The sequence below is a fragment of the Vigna radiata genome, chromosome 7 (assembly GCF_000741045.1).
Source record: "Vigna radiata var. radiata cultivar VC1973A chromosome 7, Vradiata_ver6, whole genome shotgun sequence".
Lineage (NCBI taxonomy): Eukaryota > Viridiplantae > Streptophyta > Magnoliopsida > Fabales > Fabaceae > Vigna > Vigna radiata.
In genome coordinates, this window is record NC_028357.1 from 38,021,751 (window position 1) to 38,043,110 (window position 21,360).

At 35.5% G+C, this 21,360-nt stretch overlaps 1 protein-coding gene across 8 annotated transcripts in view; it reads right to left on the bottom strand.

The window, feature by feature from the left end:
- The window catches only part of LOC106768127, a 61,848-nt gene that overhangs the window by 3,156 nt on the left and 37,332 nt on the right, over positions 1–21,360 (bottom strand). For 7 of the 8 annotated variants that reach the window (XM_014653088.2, XM_014653087.2, XM_022783600.1 and 4 more), the window contains 25 exons: positions 19,429–19,614; positions 19,211–19,327; positions 18,496–18,776; positions 11,945–13,512; positions 10,665–11,824; positions 10,300–10,428; positions 10,048–10,203; positions 8,927–9,499; positions 8,755–8,826; positions 8,254–8,658; positions 7,957–8,140; positions 7,145–7,877; positions 6,683–6,799; positions 5,866–6,139; positions 4,154–4,267; positions 3,994–4,077; positions 2,954–3,004; positions 2,685–2,864; positions 2,290–2,609; positions 1,824–2,180; positions 1,666–1,729; positions 1,265–1,411; positions 783–887; positions 585–695; positions 392–496 (listed from right to left, as the gene is read on the bottom strand). In XM_014653088.2, the coding sequence (XP_014508574.1) occupies positions 392–496; positions 585–695; positions 783–887; positions 1,265–1,411; positions 1,666–1,729; positions 1,824–2,180; positions 2,290–2,609; positions 2,685–2,864; positions 2,954–3,004; positions 3,994–4,077; positions 4,154–4,267; positions 5,866–6,139; positions 6,683–6,799; positions 7,145–7,877; positions 7,957–8,140; positions 8,254–8,658; positions 8,755–8,826; positions 8,927–9,499; positions 10,048–10,203; positions 10,300–10,428; positions 10,665–11,824; positions 11,945–13,512; positions 18,496–18,776; positions 19,211–19,327; positions 19,429–19,614 (7,593 nt within the window). Of the gene's footprint in view, positions 1–391; positions 497–584; positions 696–782; positions 888–1,264; positions 1,412–1,665; positions 1,730–1,823; positions 2,181–2,289; positions 2,610–2,684; positions 2,865–2,953; positions 3,005–3,993; positions 4,078–4,153; positions 4,268–5,865; positions 6,140–6,682; positions 6,800–7,144; positions 7,878–7,956; positions 8,141–8,253; positions 8,659–8,754; positions 8,827–8,926; positions 9,500–10,047; positions 10,204–10,299; positions 10,429–10,664; positions 11,825–11,944; positions 13,513–18,495; positions 18,777–19,210; positions 19,328–19,428; positions 19,620–21,360 lie in introns of all 8 variants that reach the window. The other variant, XM_022783604.1, reaches the window with a different exon arrangement.

The window sequence follows — 21,360 nt, forward strand, 5'->3', positions numbered from 1 at the left end:
TATATATATATATATATATATATATATATATATATATATATATATATATATATATATATAAAATTTGATTAAAATGTAAAAACTTGCGGAGTGTATTATTATATACTATGGGTAATAACTACAGATATCCTAATTGCTCAATTACATTAATTATGAAGAATAGCAAGAGAAACCGTAACCAACAATTGGATTTAGTTATGTTCTTGTAGTTGGGAAAGTCAATCCTAAATTCCAATTATTAATTCAGCAGAGTGGAACTTTAATAGGTTAATTCCAGGAGGTAGTGGAGTATATCTTGAAGAACTTCAGTACAAGTATGAGAGGTTAGGTGGAGAGATAAGATAATGGACAACAAATTTTTGCGAAGGATTAAACACGATTATTGACATACCTCTAAAACTTCATTAATTACACCTTTACTGTCAGAAGCTACAGTTGTCTGGTGTTTTTCCATCCTTGAAACTGCTTGGTCATCGTACGTAATTGCAACAATACCCTAGACAAAATAGGTTAGCAGTGATTACAAGAAAGTAAATCACTAAATCTTACAAGTCAAACATTGATTAATTCAAACCAAGAAACACCTTGCGTGCAGCTTTACTGAATTGAGAAGCTGCATCACTAATAGCATACACTGTGTTGCTTAAAAGACTAGTGGTGCCTTGAGCCATGCCCATGATAAGTCCAGTGGGGCTCTGTAAATTGATCCAATAGTGCTAAAATAGTTTGTTATGCAAGAATATCATAAGTAAATAAAAAGGGGCAGCATATAAGACATTTACCCTCACAATGCTCTTTGCAGGCACAGACAAGAAATCTCTAATGCCAAGGCCCATGCTCCGTGCAAAGCCCAGGGGATTACCAATGACACCAGCCGAACCAAACAACTTCAAATTTACCAAACAGTGGAACATCGTGTTATACAGATATGAAACTGGATTGTTTAATGCAATACATTAAGCCATAGTGGTAAGTAATAATTTAACAAAGATTAGCTCAGTATGTTTCCTTGTAATCTTACAATTCAATTGTAAGGATATTAATCATTCCAATCGAAGCAGACTAAAATATTTTCAACAAAAAAGTTTCAATCCCAATTCAAATTTATCAATACACGATATAAATTAGTAGAAAGAACGAACAAGCTACAAAACTCAACAGATAATTGACAAGATTTTAATGATTTCGGGAATTCATGCATAATTAGCATTTCTAACCTGAATAATGAAGATACATGATTTTGATATATAAATCATTTTTATACCTTGTAAGTCTCATGAAGCAGTTGGCGGTTGTAATGCCTAATCAGAATATCCTGAATGGATTCCAAACTAGCCATATGATGTGAAATGATCAAATCCTTCAAATAAATATGTGCTCCCTCGACATCAGCGAGAGCCATAAGACCTCTCTGTAATTATTAAACATAAGCTGTTAAAAAATAACCACTTTATATGTCCAACATCCTCCCCCATGCCCAGGCCTAAATATTTGGTACAAGTTTGCAGAACTAGACATTTCTTAGTGACCAGGGGAAAGCATTGCCCAAAATTAATAAGAATTACTTTAGTCATATATTCCTAGACTTTTCCCAAAGACCTCGACTTTCATCGGTACTCTACCAGTGCAATATTACTTCCAAAAGAAAAATGGATTTCTACTTACATGGATGAGAAATTCCTTGGGTGACAGGATCCTATTTCGAAGCATCCATGGGGCACTAGAAAAACTGCATTTGTATAATTTGTGTCATTGTTTCAGAAATAGTACACGTAGAAACTGAATACTGCAGTTGAAAAAAAAACCTAAAATGAGCTAGTGACCTTAAAGTCAACTTGATTGGTGCTACTTCAAGCATTTCAATATAAATTTTCTTCTGGGTTCTGGCCAACAGATAGATTTCCTGCCATGGGGCTCCAATTGGAACAATGGAAGGCAAAGATGCAATCCTTTTATGTTTTCCACTGAACATCGGAGCAATTGTTGGACGACATTGATCGGCACTTAATCTGAATTTCTCACTAGTTTGAACAAATGAGGACGAATTCTCTAGAGATGCCCCATCATAGTGATCTGAAGATGGCATGATTCCATATTTCAGCACTGAACAGACATTTGTGAAAAATTCAAACAAGCTCAATATGACTTCTTGTTCAATCTCAAGACGGAAATCTTCAATCCTGCAAGAATTAAGCATAGTACGTAAAATTGACTTCAAAGTACATAAACAAAAAATCAAAAGCAGCAACAGTAAACTGCGAAGATGCAATAGAGTTAGAAAAGAGGAACCTCAATTTTACGTATTCATATGAAATAAATGAAATGTCTTTCTTCCTCCACTTTGATATTTCTAGGCATAACACAGGAACAGAAGAGCTGCTCATTTGACTTAAATTTTCGATTCTTGTTCTTGTACCATCATCCCTAGATTTCAAATTATCAACTTGGCCATATCTATATCCACCATCGAAGGATAACAATACTGGATATGGAGTAAAGCGCAATTGGTTGTCAATTTGTAAGGATGATATTAGCAAGGAAAGACATTGCCTATCCAAACTTTGCAGTAGATTCATTTGAACATCCTTAATACAGGCAAAAAGCAATTCCTACAGAAATAAAAGTATGATTAACAAAGATAGTGGAATAGAAGAGATCCTGAAAATAAATGTCAGTTCAGTTACCTGTGGGTATGAATCAATCAATGAAATCCCAATATATGGAATAAAAATTGATATTTTCTCCTTGTATTCTGAAGCCCTTACTACATTGTGATCATACAACCTTTTCCCTGTAGCATGCCCAACACTTGACTTCTTCGTGTCATTAAAGATATGGTAATTTGAATCAAGAACACTAAGGACCTGAAAATATATGTATATATAACCATAAGGTCAGTAAATGTACTTTTTTTCAGGTCAGATAAGATCAAATCTAACTACATTATAGTCACCTTTGTTGCTCCCTCTGCGTGTACTGATACATAGAAAGTCCTCTCGGGCTTCTGAAATCAATATTTGCATAAGTTAAGGTAAGAAAATCGATATTGTAGAACCTACACTTGAGTTCAAGAATTTTGTATCTGTAAAATCTACATACCGACTAAAGAAATCATGCATGTCAACAAAATAGCTCTGATCAGCTTGTTAAATCAACTGCCAAAACCTCTTATAATTATTGAAAATGGATTTTCTTATGAACGATTCTTTGTTGTTTTTTTTGTTGATAAAAGATGCTGCAATGTAGGAGAAAAAGACTAAAAATCTGGTGTTTTAGCATAGGTAATGCACTAATTTAATAGAAATTAAAAAAATGTGTTATAATTACAGGTATCCTAATCACCTAGCTACCATAATTATGTAAATGATAGAATTGCATAATTACCAAAATTAAAATATCTAACAATATAAAAAATTCTAAATGTAGAACTTTAGACTATGTAAATCACAAGGAATGAATGCATTACATATTAAGAGCTGACAAGCACAAAGAGAATAGAAGGTGATACCCCAATTACTGCTGTACCAAATAGCATAACTAGAAAATAGGATCTTAGAATATTTGAATGATATCTCATAAAAAGTTTCTCTATTTTTGTGAATAGTGTGTTTAGTAACACGTGTAAACCTTTTATTTTATAATCATTCAAAGCATTATAGGGAAATCTTGGAGACCATCCCAATTTATCAGTTGAACGTATTTCCCTATTTACTATCCAATCACATCCTTTACATACACCACAAAATAGTTGAACATGACCTCTGAGATCCACATTTCTAAATAATAATTTATTTCCCTATTTAATTAGGATAGCAAGAGTGTACGAATAGTTCTTTGTGAATTGCCTACAGAACATGTAGTTTACTTCTCAGTTGGTTCTCCCCCAAACCGCCCCCCTTTAAGTTTTGTAACATGCACTGAATAAATGATGCACAAGAAGAACATATTGTCAAAAGAAAAAATTACTTACTCAGTAAATGTTAAATGGTTTACCTCAGAGGTTGACGGTAGGCAGACAGGCATATATTCTTTAACTTCATCAAGGTCATATGATCCCAAAACTCGCTCTCCAGGTACCTTCAATTTTGGTTATCCCTTTAAGGTAAAGTAATTTGATGTTTCCATTGTGCAAAAAGAAAAAAAAAAAGTTTACCTCCACAATAAGTCGACGAGGATAGCAGGGTTCATCCCAGGTGTACAGGTAAGAAGTATAGGAGTGGATGACTGTGTCAAACATTTCACACCTCTGCTGATATATTCGCAATCTCTAAAAAGTACCAAAAGAACAAAAAGATTTCAATTGACAACAGATTAAGAATTTTTTTCAGTGCATATCTTTAGTAAGTACACAATTACAGCCAGTAAATTCATACTGTTTCGTCCATTAATGAAATATAAAGTGGCATTCACAATAATTATAAATTATTTGGAATGACTTTTGAATTTGAATGTAAATAAAAAAAAAATTACAATGAATATGTAATAATGATCCAATAGTGACCTTTGTATTTATGAGTAAAAATAATTTCCAGACTCAATAATTTGTTTCATTTTTAAAGAAGTATATTTCATTGAAAGGATAAACTTTTCTACTAAACATACATCAATGAACTGATAGAATGATAAAATTCTTAAGTCAATAATCACAATACAACATTTTATATTTATTGAAATAATAATTTAGAAGGAACAAAATATTCTTTATTTATGCATCATTAATACAATAAAATAATGTTTCTTGGGAGTGACACTTGGGTGGTAATTAGCATGCCAGATTCAATGAAGATGTCTAAGGCATGCTTTGGCTAAGAAATGACAATTTCAGTTAATGATTGAGCAACTTCACTATTGAAGAAATACCTAAGAAGACCCAAGTCCTTAGTTTGTAATTGTTGTGATAGTTATCGGTAAAATTATTTTGTTTCCCTGAGTAGTTCATGTTGATTTCAGAGCTTCCAATCTTGCGAGTTCAGTTTCTAGAACACACAAAACAACAAAACATGAACACATCATTGTTGCTACCATAGGTCGTGGTTGGGCCAAAGAGGTGAGCCCAACACTGGCATCACACCGAGAGCATAAATATCTTAAGAAAATTCGCCCCAAACAAATTGGGGTAGCAAAAAAGGAGGAACCATCATCTCCTAGAAGTTTGTTGTAGACAAAGCATTGCCGAAGGACCTACAAGGGGAAGGGTTAGTTTGTTGTCTCCTTAGGGTGCTGGAAAGAACGACAGTGCAGCTACAAGGAGAAATAGTGCCACATGTGGTTATTGAGTGGCGGGAAAGAGGACCAGAGGAGGGGGGGAAAGGGGGGGAGGATGTTGGTTAGACAGTTTGTTGTTAGTTAGTTTTGGTACCTTGTATATAAGGGGAAATTAGTGTTTGTGGGAGACAATTTTGTATTGTAGAGAGTGTGAACAGGAACATTACATCCCGTGAAGGAAGGATTGCTTCCTTGGTTGTTTTCATGTTTGTGCGTTACCAGCAATAAAGAAAATTCGTCGTTTATGAGTTGTGTGTATTCGTTCTGTTTTGTCCAATCCAGAGGACAATCTGGGTTTCTTGTCATCAAGAACCCTAACATAAATGAATATTCCTAAAGCAGTGATTGTTAACAGAACCAAATGGCTCGTGAGATATATAATATATATATATATATATCACTCTAGCCTTGCATTAAAATTGATGCATTCAGATGAAAATCTAGACAAGACTCAACAAACATATCAACATGCATATAAAAAAGGGGAAACACCCTGATCTTATTATAAAAACAGTAATCCTTTAGTAATCGCATCAAATAGTTCAGCTATTTTGGAGTTCCAACTAGAGCAGTAATGCAACTTAAAAACTAGAGACAAACCTCTTTTGAGAAATTATCAATTCTGTATGGCATATACCCAGTGTCATCATCTGACAAAAGAATCAAGTTGGTTCCTGAGTTTCCCTTGATATTTCCAACTATTTTTTCATCTCCCATGGATATGTCAGCATTCTGCACTTCAACCCGTATCATGTTTGATGTTCCAAAAACAAAGTTCCTCATTTTCAGTTGTGTATCACCCAGATGATCTGGTAAAAAGCTTCCAGACCACTGCCATCCAGATTCATTATAACAAATTGAAACGAGCAGCTCCCTGTGTCATATGTCAGAATACAAATAGTTTGAACAGGTTGAAGAATGAGATAAAGAAAAGACAACATACAAAGTGCACACAGTGTGCCTGTTTTAAAATGGTTCAGGTCTGGTCTAACTAAACATACAAAACTGATTTATAAAATTTGTCTCACTTATATACTGTATTTTGGCACTCTCCGACTTGAATTTTTCCCAATACACTCTCTCACTTCCCGAACTATTAGGCTGAATAACATGATGAATGATCCTTTTAATGAATCTAAGATAGGTTATGATACCATCCTAAGAAGTAATTTAAACCTAACTCAATCCTACAAAATTAATTTACAAGGTGAATATTGCCCTCACTGATATACTATATTATGAAATTATCTTTAGGCAGTATGAGACTTTGGTTTTTCTCAATACCATCTCTTAGATCCAGCACTATTTGGCTTGGTATTTGTATAACAGCTTGAAAGCAACCATCTTTGCTAGTGGAAACAAAGAACTACACTTTGTCCAAAATAAAGGCACTATACAAACTATCCAAGATAGGTACCTGGTTGTATCTGTCCAGTGAAGATGATCATGCTTTCCTATCCCTAAATAAAACATAACATCAGTGCCTTTCTGCTTGTAAGATATTTCCTTGCTACATGCGTTGCTGATTACATATCTGCACATTTAGATAACAACTATTACAAGAAAAGACACTAATATAAACAACTATGTATATTGTCCAGAAATCTGTTGTCCTAACGGTATTCACAACAAGGGAACAGAATGGTTTTCAACTACAACACACATCGCAGCTTGAACATCCTTTTTGAATTAAAGGGTGAATAATGCTGGTCAATACAAACTTTCTATACTGGTCCAAAAAGATCAAGGGTAAGATCAGACTACCAGAGAGGCTTTACTGGCATGTCTAGGAACCAACCACATCAAAAGCTTACACCTTCAATGGTAGGTCAACTACCGGATTTCATCAATAATTATATTTATGAAGACCAATATGTACCTAGGCTGGAAAGTGATTGCATTTGTCCTCCCAGCATATTGTTCAGCAACCGAGTTAGATGTCATAGCTAGAATGAATGCAGAATTTGAACTCAACTGAGGAACAAGGATAGTGCTTGAACCACTTGGTGGCAGCAGAGAAAATGGATTTGACCACAATGAATATGGCATCCGTTGCTTAATATCTTCAGGAAAACATCTACTGACTTTAACAAAAGCATCATTTACAGATGAATCAGGGCTTGGAGAATAAATGCAGGGCTGAACCTTTTCATGCTCATGATTACCAGAACCTGAATCCTTCCAAGTGGACTGGATACTTGTGCTCAGGGTACTCTTCAATCTTCCTGAAGAAGGATTTCGAAATATAGAATCAACTTTCCTCTGATGCCTCCCCAAATTCTTATGGTAATTGCCAATAGAATTTGTACTACCATCCTCTCTACAAGAAATAATATGATTCTTCATATCACTCCTTGGATTATGTTCCCCAGGTAATTCATGGTTGGATGAAAGCAAGGAAAGACCACCCTTTTTATAAGATAACATTACATTTTCATACACGTCACAATAAGAAGGTATGACAAATCCCCTTTCATTCATTTCACCAGTGTGTTCCATCACACACAGGGGAAAACCCATACAGTTATATAAAATAAAGGGAACGAAAAAGATGAGTTCCCTACTACCAGAATATGCATCCATCACTTTCTCTACAGTAACATATACTGGACCTACAAGAACAAGACAATACATTTAGGGGTGAACTAAAAACACTAACACAAGACAAAAATTTACAGATAAATCAATTACCATTAGAATTATTTGGCTCCAATTTAAGGGTTTCAGAAAATGAAAACTTGGTTTCACTGAACTTTGCCATTGTGCAGAAAGTTTCTAAACGAGGAAATTTAAAATTAGAACATTTAAATCCATCAATGCAGATCTCCAGTCCTAGATCATGTGAGGGATCAATATGGTATACAAAAGTTCCCACCTACAGAAAGAAAATATGTGAAGTCTTTAGACTTGCACCACTGTAATGAAGATGCTATACACGGACAAAAACAAATTAAATGAACAAATAAAATAAAAACAACAAGCACAAACCTCTGAAACTCTCACAGTATAGTCTACACCACCACTCTCACTGATCAACAAAATTTCCTTAGGGAGGTAATTGTTAATTATTAGTGGAGCACTTAAGATCAAGTGATGAATATAGTGCTTCTTTACATCATCTGCAGGGACCTTATTTTTCAGCCATCCAGATGAAGTCAAGCTAATATTCTTAAAAGATAGACAGCACCGAAATGGTAGACTACTTGGATGAGATGGATAGCACATGAAAGATTTAAAATTTCCAACTTTGCTGTTAACTGAAAGAAGATTGGAGAGATTATGAGCTTCACTCCACAAGTAAGAGTTGCCCAATGGTCGCCACCTTACACAGCCAGCTTCAGCCAAATGAAGTGGAAGTGGAAACTGTTGCCCAGGTTCTATTGGACCTAATAGCTGAATTAATGAAATAATGCATCACAAAAAATATCATATAAAAATAACAATACACTAACAGTGGAAATTGTTAAATAGTGGGAGAAAATTGTGTACCGTTGGTGATACACCAAAGGGAATATCAAACCGCAGTTCAAGAGGTGTTGAGGTTGCATTTAGAAGAACAACCTGTATAACAAAAAGCTAATTAATAAAGATGGTAAAATGGATGAGTCTTTGTAAACAGAAAATACAGACTAGAGAAAACTTTTAACCAATTAGTACATACAGTGGAGTATATTCGTATTAGTTTGCTATGGCGCACTACTGAGACGTCAAATACAACTGGAACAACAAAAGTAGGGGCTGTATTTAGACTACCATCCTCGGAGGTTTCATTATAAGACTTAGAGAAATTAACCTCAAAGCATGTTAGTCCCACTAAATCCATTGAAATTGGATCAGATGACCTTGAAGTTCCTTCAAGCTGTACAGTAATATAATGATGGGCAAATCCATTTGTCCTTTGCTCACTTAAACTATCAGAAGAATGAGAAGGCCTGAAACGAGAAAGTTTCTTTCCTGTATTTTCATCCATGTATATCGGAATTGAAGAACCTGGTTGCACATATTTTGCATGACTCTCATTAGAATCACAAAGCTCATCAGGATTGACAAGCCCACGATATACATGGTAAGAAAGAGGCACAGAAGTCAAGTTTTGCAAAACATAAGGAGCACCACATTTTCTAGCAGACATATATTCTGCACATGGTGAATGCAAAAGTTTGTTGCCTTTATGATCATCCAATCCCATTAGACCTGGAGCATCAAAGAACATCTCTGTGGCACGTGAAAAACACTGCAAAAAGAAGTACTCAAAGGTTAAATTCAATTTATTTTTTATTGACAAATAATAGACATTAAAATAAATCAGACAAAACAGTAATCAAATATTACCAAGATTGCTTTCTTAATCAACATATAATATCATGATCAATACTTACAGAAGTAGAATGTAAGGACCATCCTTTTAAGTCAAATTTGTTCACCCATTCAAAGGAAACAAATTAGCTGGAGTAAACAAGAACAGAAAACACGAACAAACAGAACTGAAATGTTCACTATAAATTTGTTATACCAAGAATATATATTAATATTTGTGGACGGCATTACATATTATAACTACTGGGAGAATGTATTGACTGATACTTCAAATTAATTTTCCAGTCACAAAAAAAATAACTACATTGTAAGCCTATCAAAATGATCAGTCACCAAAAACAAAGAACCTGAACTAGTTATTTCCATAGTGGCCCATAAATTGGCTGGAAAGAAATGATCTAGAAAGACTTAAAATAACAGGTTTCTAGAAAAACTCATAAAAACGGACAACAAAATATTATATACCTCAACTAAGGATTCTGTGATATTAATGTTCAGCTGAGTTGTAGATTTGAGAACAATATTTGTCGAAACAGACCTGTTTGGCAGAACAGTCATTTCTTGTTCCCTGACTAATGTCAACAGAAACTGCCAAGGCTCGATAAAAGGCTCCCATGACACCTTAAATTTAGCATAGCACAACAAGCAAAGTGTTAATGCAAAATAATTAAAACGATACAATGGTATGTATCGAGAGAGAATTTTTATTAAATACACCTTTTCTATGTTATTGTAGTTTACTTGAAGGTCACCATTGACAGAACATTCCATCTGCTTTCCACTTGCAACTATATGAAACGAGATGTTTCTGACAAGAACTTCAAGCTCAGGCCCATTATGGCTCCACTACAAGGAACACAAAACACTTAATAAGAGACTTTTGGGCCCAACATCAACTGTATTTGGATCCACGGTTCAATTTCAATCGGTACCAGTCAGCAAAAGTTAAAAAACTAAGAGTTTGATTGTATAAACTAAAAATTTAGTCTGATAAACCAAAATGAGAATCAAACAATTAGTAATTGATGAAACAAATGTCAGTAAAATGAAATGCAAAGTAGTATAAGCTGATATCAACATACCCTTCCATCTGTTATGAGAATAGAAACCTTCCTCATGCAGAATTTGAAAGTAATGGTGCTAGTTGAATTTTGAGAAGATCCAGATTCCAGAACATCAAATTTTACAGCACCCCATGAATAAATTGCAGGATGTGAAATCCATATATTGGCATTATCACATATGATCTCCACATTGAGCTTGATGCCATTAGGATGATTCTTACAGAGTACAGCAACCACATCAACCTGAATTACATCAAGAAGTGGCCAAGACATATGCTTTCCGTCCTCAACTATAATTAATACACTACTTATTTTATCCATTTTAGACTTCAGTTGGATATCTATGCCTCTTATGACTAATTCAAAACCATTCATGTTGAAAGAAACACTAACAAGTTTCGCATCCTTTGCTTCAACTATATCAGAAGATACACTCGAAGGTTTCACACTGAGACCTTCAGCATGCTGTAATTCCACACAAGCTTCTTCACCAACCAAAACAGGGATGTGAAATGTAATACACACATTTTCTGACTTAATTATTAGGACATCATTCTTAATCTCTTCCGAGGTAAAAGGTACAGAGGTGCTTTCAGAAGCATTCATAGGAAAACTGTTTGTTAATGCTTGCCCTGGAGTTTTTTCCGAATTTGCATGAAAATTATTAAGGAATTTAACAACCTCAGTCCACTCAGACAAATGAAGCCAAATATCAACAGATGAAAGACAAAGGCCAAGTTCATTTTTCCCATCAATAGATTGAGAAAAAGAGATACCAAGTACTGACAGGGAAAAGGAGGTTGGGTTGCATTTTCCTAAAACAGAATCATGTGCAGAGTAAAACACAAAGGTGGAGAAAAGCAAATCTAAACATGCCAAGGAATCATTCAATATGCACACGGAACAAACGAACCCCAAATCAACCTTGGCCATTAACTCCACAAAATCTTCTTTTCTGTGATAGAAGCTTATAAATAGAGATTGTGTGCAACATTTAACTTCTGTTGATACAGTCGAGGCCTTCGGGATTGGAGAAATAGTTTGTGTGGCCACCATGCTTCTCTTTGAATGAAGGAATTGCAGAACATCTGATTTAAAATATTTGGATTGATCATCAATTGAGGAAAACTCCTCAACAACATAACATATGGCCATACATCCATCAAAAAAGTGGCTATCTGTTATGGAAAGAAAACTGCTTTAGTACAATTTCATGATCTAAAAAATATGGTAGTGAAGCACATAAATAAAAAAAGGAAGGGTTGGAGGGATGACCAAAATAAGTAGAAAAAAAATACCTTCTGCAACAATATGACAACTGCCGATGTTTGTCATGAAACATATTGATGAAGTGCTTTTGCAATCAGATTTGTTTTCCAATGGAATTCTAACCCAAACATCCGCATTTATGGGTGCAATTAAAGGACTAGTTAGAAATTCTGTATTCCGTTCAATTGTTGCTAATCCAAGAAAATCATTCTTGTAAAGAAGGAATGATACAAACAAGTCTCGCCCAAACACATTTAAACAATCATTTCTTTTAGCAAGCTTATCAATAGGAACTGAACATTCAGGAGGGATGTTCCTTAATATATCATCAACACCAGAATTCTCAATGAAACTACAATAAATCTGTGGCATTTCAATCTTTATAAACTGATGGTCATTACTTTCCACTGGAAAAATTATATTAGAGTCCAAGATTTCAAGCTTATACATAATTTTCATTTCACTTCCAACATCTATATCCTTGTGCGCTCCAGAGGAACCCTGATTACAAGAAGGACCATTCCAATCAGATAATGAGAAGTAACCAATAATAATGGAGAGATATTCGGAAGGTAACATGCAGTAGACATGCTGAATGCCAATGGTTATTTCCAAATCAGAAGTTGAAGATATATTCTGTCCTCTCCTGATCCGTATATTTAAAATAGGAGACAAATTTGGTGAAGAGGGACCCCAAAGATAATCTTGAAAATTTTGTGGGCCCCAAGATGATGTAAGAATCAATCCTTCAGAAGAAGAGGATATATCCATAGTATCTTCACAAAATAATAGAGAAGACTTAGATGTAGGCACCATGATTGTCCCAATAATGCATGATGAGTCATGAAAATGTGCTCTTATTCCACATAGGTGTAATTCAGTATGAAAAATATCAAAGTTGTTCACAATCCCTGATTCATCAGAATATACAAAATCAGATTTGGATTTTGAGGGAGAGACTTGGAAAAATTCGGACCCTATCCCCATGTTTATGTTGGAGTTTTTTATTTTTCTGTCCCTCACGATAAAATAATTTCTCCAGTCACCAATGGGATGTATAAGTGTGCTCTCTAGATTACCAAGAGAACCAGAATTGTGAATTGTTACAAAAGGAAAGGAATCCATTGGAATGCAAGAAGAATCAGTAGAACCAAAATCAAAATAATTTGAGAAGCCAAACTTCTGTAAGCCAAAACCTGAGAAAATTTTTGCAAAGTTAACAGTATTACTGGCAAGGGATTTCTCAAAACTGCTACCATAGGAAGACAACCTATGAAAGAATCCAATGAGCAGTCCAGTAATATGAGGATAGCAGTGGATATCAGTATTACTTAAGTACATAAAAGTCCTATGACAAACCACATCAGTTTTGGAAGATTCATAATGCACAATAAAACATGAATCAGCAAGCAAAGCCATATCTGAGTGTTGATTGAATTCAATATTTGGTTCAGGAACACAGTCTTCTCCAATTGTAGAACCTGGAGATGATATATTCCCAGATAAAAGCAAATGGCTGTCTTCTTTCATTTTGTTAGCACAAATAACTAAAGATTTCGTACTGACCAAAACATCTTCAAATTCTGTAGAAACATACCTGCACACAGTAAAGTAAAATGTGAAGATTGGTATTTTGGGAACATCTACAATTTCCTTCGTTGGGGCTGTAATGGTTAAGAAAAATTTCCATATGCACTCAAAATAAATACACAAACCAATCTAAAGCCAGAAAACATAACAGTGCCGTGAGATTAAAACATTCTTACGTGAGATTCAAACATTGTTATAGTGGAATTACAAATCCAAGTATTAGGACTTCACCTCTGCTTTCAGAGAGGATAAATTCATCCACCCATCATTAGGAATCCTTTGCATGCTCTCTTCATTCCAGTTTGACACAAAAATGTATTAAAAGTTTCACAACAATAAACATGCATATCCTGCCTGATATAAACAGTGAAGGTGAACAACTTAAATTGATGCACAAACAATAAGCACAAATATTCTGATGAACATTCTTATTACTAGGATCTAAAGGACTTCATTAGAGATATGCAAATTGCTCGAGTTGAGGGAGAAAGGCCAGCAATGAAGAATCACACCCTCTGTAGGAAAGGAAAAAACCAAAACAAAAGAGAGATTTGTAATAGAAAAATATAGTATGATGGAGGAGGAAGGGGATGCAACAATAAAGAGAGTTGAAGGTGGATATGCAGCCAAGCAACAATTTTTCCCAAAATCAAATTTGCGTAATAGGAATAAGAACTCATGATTGAACTTAGATGTGATAATGATTGGAACATCAATGACATTGGAATTTTGGGATTCCAAATTATTGGGTTCAGAATCTGGTATACAAAAACCACTCTCATATCGACCACCACCCAAGCCTCTAGAGTTGAAATTGCAAACAATAGCCAATGGGTTCCCTTCCGTTGATAAGACAATATCACACTACCATGGGATCAAGCTTCATTGTTCCAACCTTGATGACAAGTTTGTTTTGCTACGGCGTGTAATGATAGGATATAATGTGTATGATAGGAGGAAACAAATTAAGAAGTAGTTGTTAGGGTGAGTAAGGTTTCCTTTATATAGTTGGGGGTCCTAGTATGTAGGAGACTTTTGGGGATAATCTTGTAGATTGAGCTTTAGCTCTTTGTGAAGGGAAAACCCTTGGAGGAGAGAGTGCTCTCCTATTTTGTGTTCTTTTCAGTCTATACAATAAAGAATATTACTCTTCTTTCTCTTTTTAATTTTGGGTTCCTAACAGCCTTTCAGATTATGAAATAGTGAAAGAGATGAGGGAAAATCTCCCTTGTGTTGAATATACACATAGGGTCCTTTATTTATAATAGAAGAAATATGGGCTAAGCCCAAAATACAAATAAGAAATATAAACAAACTAACTAAAGATAAGAGATAAATTGTTGTAATATGGGATAATATCTATAGGATCTTCCTAATTAGAGGAAGATTGATACATAATATTTTATTTTATTTTATTTTTCCCTAGGTTTCCTAGTTTCCCTATTTCCCTTTTTNGGAGAACTAGATTATTACAAATAGAAGGTTTGNGAATGTATTTNTNATGATTTGAGAATAATAATAAGTCTCATTTTCAACTTGGTGTCAGAGCTCCTGATCTTAGGGGCTAGATTCCGCTGCAAGAAACGCACCGCCGCCACTGTCCGACCACCGCCGCTGCCATCGTCGCCGGTCGGGGTCGTCGATAGGGCAGAAAGGTGCGCCCAACACCAGCGATCACAGAGCCGGAAGTCGCTCCTCGAACGGAGCTTCGACGCGCCGCCACACGCCACCACCGTCGCCGGCGCATGTAGCCCACGCGCCCACCTCCGGCGAGACCCACTCGCCGCCGCCGCCACAGACAGGGTCGCCGGAGCCCCCTGAGTCCATTCCTAGGGTCGGTGACGACTAGTTTGGACTGTATTTGAGCAGATCTGACTTTTACGTTCTGTTCCTCTTTTTCCGGTGAAACCCACTCGCTGTCGCCGCCACAGAAGAGTCGCCGGAGCCTCCTGATTCTGTTCCTTGGGTTGGTGACGACCCGTTTGGCCTTTATTTGAGAAGATCTGAGTTTGAAGTTTTTGCCTTTTTTTTTTCCTTGGGTACGGGATGTCTGAAGAAAAGAGTATTCCTTTGGGGTTACCCAATGACTTACCAAATATAGGAAGTATCTCGTGGTTGGATGGTCAGAATTATTTACAATGGAGTCAATTTATTTTAAGGATTCTCAAGAGTCGTTCCAAACTTGATCATATACATGGAGGAGGACCAGCATCAGATGACAATCATTTTTCAATGTGGGATAGAGAAGATTCTTTAATTATGACTTGGATGTGGCAATCCATGACTCCAGAAGTAAGGAAAAATTATATGTTCATTCTTCCGCAAAAGAAATATGGGATGATTTACAGAGTACTTTTTCTTTAAAAAAGGATCTTGCTGCTACCTATGATATCAAGAACAGGATATTTAATACAAAACAGGGCTCCCTTTCCGTAACAGAGTATCACGGGATCCTGAATGGTCTTTGGATGGAACTCGATCAGATCCAAACAATAAAGATGTGTAAAACAGATGCTGTCGCTCTTGCTGAATTCATGGAAGGGGAAAAAATCTTTAAATTTCTNCAGGGCCTTAATCATGAGTACGACCCAATTCGGGTTCACATTTTTAGAAGAGAAAAATTACCATCCCTGTCAGAAGTTTTTTTTATGGTAAGAGGAGAAGAAACTCGGAGATTTGTCATGCTTCATGGAGGGATCTCCAACACAGGCTCTGCCATGACAATTGGAAAGGGAGTCCACAAGGGAACAAATGCTGGTGGAAAAATTGATTTATCTATCACACACAAGACCGGACATTGCTTATGCAGTTAGTGTAGTGAGCCAATTTATGCATGATCCAAGAGAGAGACATATGCAAGCGGTTGACAAAATTCTCCAATACTTGAAGTCAAGTCCAGGAAAGGGGCTATTATTCAAAAAGGAAGACACATTGAATATGAAGATATATACTGATGCTGACTATGCAGGTTCTATTATTGACAGAAAATCTACTTCTGGGTATTGTGTATTTCTTGGAGATAGTTTGGTAACATGGAGAAGCAAAAAGCAAGATAGAGTATCCCGTTCTAGTGCAGAAGCTGAATTTCGAGCCCTTGCTCAAGGAATGTGTGAAGGACTCTGGTTGAAAATCATCTTGGATGATCTTAAAGTCAAAGTGGAGCACCCGGTGCAACTACACTGTGACAATAAGTCTGCTATGAGCATAGCCCATAATCCAGTACAGTATGACAGAACCAAACACATTGAAATTGACACACATTTCATCAAAGATAATCTTGACAGAGGCTTTGTGATTACAACTCATGTTCCTACAGAACTTCAAATAACAGATAATTTCACAAAAGGGCTTCCTCCGGATAGATTTCAAGATCTTGTAGGCAAGTTGGGAATGATTGATATTCATTTACCAACTTGAGGGGGAGTGTTGTAATATGGGATAATATCTATAGGATCTTCCTAATTAGGATCTTCCTAATAAGAGGAAGATTGATACATAATATTTTATTTTATTTTATTTTTCCCTAGGTTTCCTAGTTTCCCTATTTCCCTTTTTAGGAGAACTAGATTATTACAAATACAAGGTTTGAGAATGTATTTTTCATGATTTGAGAATAATAATAAGTCTCATTTTCAACTTAAATATAAACTAAATATAATATCTCTAACACTCCCCCTCAAGCTGGAGCATACAAATCATATGTTCCAAGCTTTTTACAAAGATAGTCAATTCTAGTCCTCGCAAGGACTTAGTGAATATGTCTGCCAACTGGTTGCTTGAGTTAACGAACTCAGTCTTGATATCTCCGGATATGATTTTTTCTCTAATAAAATGGCAATCAACTTCAATGTGCTTGGTTCTCTCATGGAAGACAGGGTTAGCTCATTAAAATCATGAAGGAGGGCATGAACTTTACCCAAATATTCTGCCATGGAACCAGGATTGCGCAGACCAATAACAGTGAATAGATCCTGACAAACACCATAAAGACATTGGGTGTCATTCGTGTACAATAACTTTGCTTGTGCCCATACTTCTGAACATGTTTCATATGATCGAAACATTTGTTTCAGAGAAGAGTGAATGGTGGACTTTATGACGATGCATAGCTAGGCATCAATTTTCATCCAGCGGGAAGTGTCCTCTATGGTAGCACTAGTCACATTATTAGTAAGGTGATCTACATACCCTTGACTCTTCAACCAAAGTTTGATGTCGGATGCCCATGTTGCATAATTCGTGCCATCTAACTTGTCAATGGACAAGTGTACATTCACATAATTGGTGTATATTGATGAGGCACCAGCAGAAGAAGATGAGGCACTAGCAGAGGTAGTTGTAGACGAGGAAGAGGCCATGGAGAGGGGGAAACCCTAAAAATTTAACGTGCTCCGATTGACGCAACGACCATAGATCCAGAAAGAGGGCGAGGAGGCGATTCGGATGGAGTGGTCGCCGGTCGATTCTGGAACTCCGGCGAGGCTCCGACGAGTCTCCGACGGCGGCTCCGGCGGCGGCAGCGGTGACTGCTGTGGAGGCTGCGATCGTGGAAGAGGCTGGATCAGAACCTAAGCTCTGATACCATATGAAATAGTGAAAGAGATGAGGGGAAATCTCCCTTGTGTTGAATATACACATAGGGTCCTTTATTTATAATAGAAAAAATACGGACTAAGCTCAAAATACAAATAAGAAATATAAACAAACTAAATAAGAAATATAAACAAACTAACTAAAGATAAGAGATAAATATAAACTAAATATAATATCTCTAACACAGATAAAACAAACACAATAATGACAAATAAGAACAGCCCCACCATACAAAATTATTAAATAACAAAGTAAAACTGTCAATAATCACAATTTAATATAAAATTATGCAGAAAATGACAAGTAACTTTTCAAATTGCAAGTTGAAGTCAAAAACAAAAAAGAAATCAAAGCTACAGTCCCCATGAAGACAACCGAATGCATATGTTGAACGTACCGTAAGACCATTTTCTGTAAGGAAACCGTGATCACTGACTGGCTATCTCCATCATATTCAAGTTCAACTTCGAGATCAACCAAATCAATGTTTGAAACAATAGATATGCCAAAAGTAGACTTTGTTGGCTCAACTAAAACAGTAATGGGAGGATGCGAGGAGTTTAAGACTCCAAATTCACCCATTAAATGTAATGTGCTCATATGGTTCATCAATTCCATGAAAGAACCATATATTGAAGGAGAGATGTGTGCTTTAACAGATTCAATAGATACATAAACCTGAAATTAAGAAGTATAAGAAATCAAGAGATTAGGAGAGTGAAAGACTAAGAAAGAACAGAAAATTACTGCATGGGAGAAAAGTTTGTATTAAGTGCCTGTTCGAGTTAATTTACTTCATAATAGAATTTGATGAAATCATAAATGTGAACTTAAGGAAAGTGTTTCACTAATTAAGTCAAAATCATTACAGAAAAACGAAAAATACATGAGTCTTATTACATACACTCTGATCAACAGTAAAACAGAGCAGTTATGGACAATTGCAAAAAATAAATGAACTGCCACAACTTACAGAAAACTATAAACTATATAAAAAACTGAAAAGAAAATAAGTGTAAACTGAACATCACATAACAGAAAGGAAAAGAACGAAATACAAGTCTGAACAACTAAATACAATTCTAATTCTTCATATCTGAAAAAGTAATCACCTCTAATTGCTTCAAAATGGTCTCTTCTGGGATCATGCAAAATGCCAGGAAGAACGAAACACTAAATTTCTCAAGAATAGAAATTCTTTTTGACTCATCAGAGTTTATCATGGTGATCTGAAGGAATTAGAAGCAAGTCAATAGTTACCACACTAAAAAAGAAAGGATAACAAATGTAAAAATAAGCACAAGAACTACATGCGGACTAAGAGCCTTACCATAAAATCATCGAATGTAACATCAAAAAATTGATATAGATCTTGAAGTTGGATGCCCATACAAATCCCAGATGTAGATAATGAAGTTAAAAAGTTCTTCACAGAATAGGGTTGCTCCTCAACTTTTGAAGAAAAAGACACAAGACCATTTGTGGACTTAAAACATATAGATTTTGACTTCATTACCTGTGCTAAAACATCATCGATAAGAAGCATAAAAAGAAAAAATAATTATAAAACAAAGTGTAATTCAAAAATTACTAAATTTAAAACTGTCAGAATCCCTTGATTTATGCTGTAGTTAATATTTCCTTGTACAGTTTTAATTGCATAATTAGGAGATTTAATTACAGATTTCTGATACTCAGAAAACTCAACCCACCATATATCGGCACAGAAGAAATTTTAAAGCTGGACACATCAACAAAACCTGCAGACTTAGATAATTGCCCCTTAGCATTTGCAGGTAATATTCCTTACTCTTGTGCAACAAATGCCTTAAATTCCTTTTGCAGATAGTACTTTCATTACAGTTGTTGGAAAATGAGATATTATCACAAACCAGAATCTCATTTTATTTCATTGTGATACTTGTGAATTAGCAGAGCACAACCGTGTTGATTTTCCTCCTAGTAATAATACTACAATGACTATTCCTTATGCATTAATACATAATGATGCATGGGACCCTCCAATATTCCTACTCTATTTAGGGCTTGTTGGTTTGTTATTGATGATTGCATTTGAGTTTCATGGGTATTTCTCTTTGAAACAAAAAACCAAAGTGAGCCCGGTTTTCAAAACCTTCATCCAAATCATTAAAAATTAGTTTGAGACAACCATTAAAAAAGTTTATTGAGATAATGCCAAAAGATTTTTTTCACCCAAACATTGTCCTCCTTATTCAATGAACAAGAGACAATTCATTAACCTTCTTGCGGGAACAGCTTGCATGAACACCCCACAACAAAATGGGGTGGCAAAACAAAAAATTTGGGTAAATATAACTCAAGCCTCTCTTCTCATAAAATTGCCACAAATAACAAGTAAATAACAGTCTCATTCAATTACTCACCAAATCTTCCCAGACTTCAGGACAACAAATTATCATGTACCTCAAGCATTATGTTTACGTAGATGATATAGTTGTAACAGGAAATGATCATGAAGGAATGGAAACCTTAAAAATGTTTGACAACAGAATTTGAAATTAAGAAGTTAGCCAGATCAAAATATTCTTTGGGCATTTGAAGTGGCTCATTCCCATCATGGTATTTTCAACTTCCAACAAAAAAATGTGCTGGATTTATTGGCTGAAACTGGTAAAATAGGATGCAACCCAGTGGAGACAACTATTGAACAGAATCACAAACTTAGTGAATCAATTGAAGACATAGTTGTGGATAGAAAATTTAATCACGCTTGGTCGAGAAATTGATTTAGTGGTCTGGCACTAGGCCCAACATTACCTATGTTCTAGGGGATGCAAGTTAATTCATGCATAATCCAAAAGAGAATCATCTCAGAGTTGTTTATTGCATTCTACGATACTTAAAAGGAACTCCTAGAAAAGAAGTTCTTTTCACAAAGGGGAATGAAATTATCTTAGAAGCCTACACAAATGTTGACAATGTAGTATGTAGGTTCCATAGACGATAGAAGACCTACCTCTCGATAATGCACTTTTCTTGGAGGAGATTTAGTCATTTGGAGGAGCAAAAAACAAAATATTGTAGCAAGATCAAGTATAGAGTCAAAGCTTGGGGCGATAGCCATAGAGATTTGTGCAATACCATAGTTAAAGACAATTTTAAAAGACCTGAAGATTGATTGGAAGAAGCCTGTTAGAAGTGGACTTTAAGCCTAACTCAACCCCACAAAACCGGCTTGTAGGGTGAGGTTTGCACCCACTTATATACACTTAAATGGCCT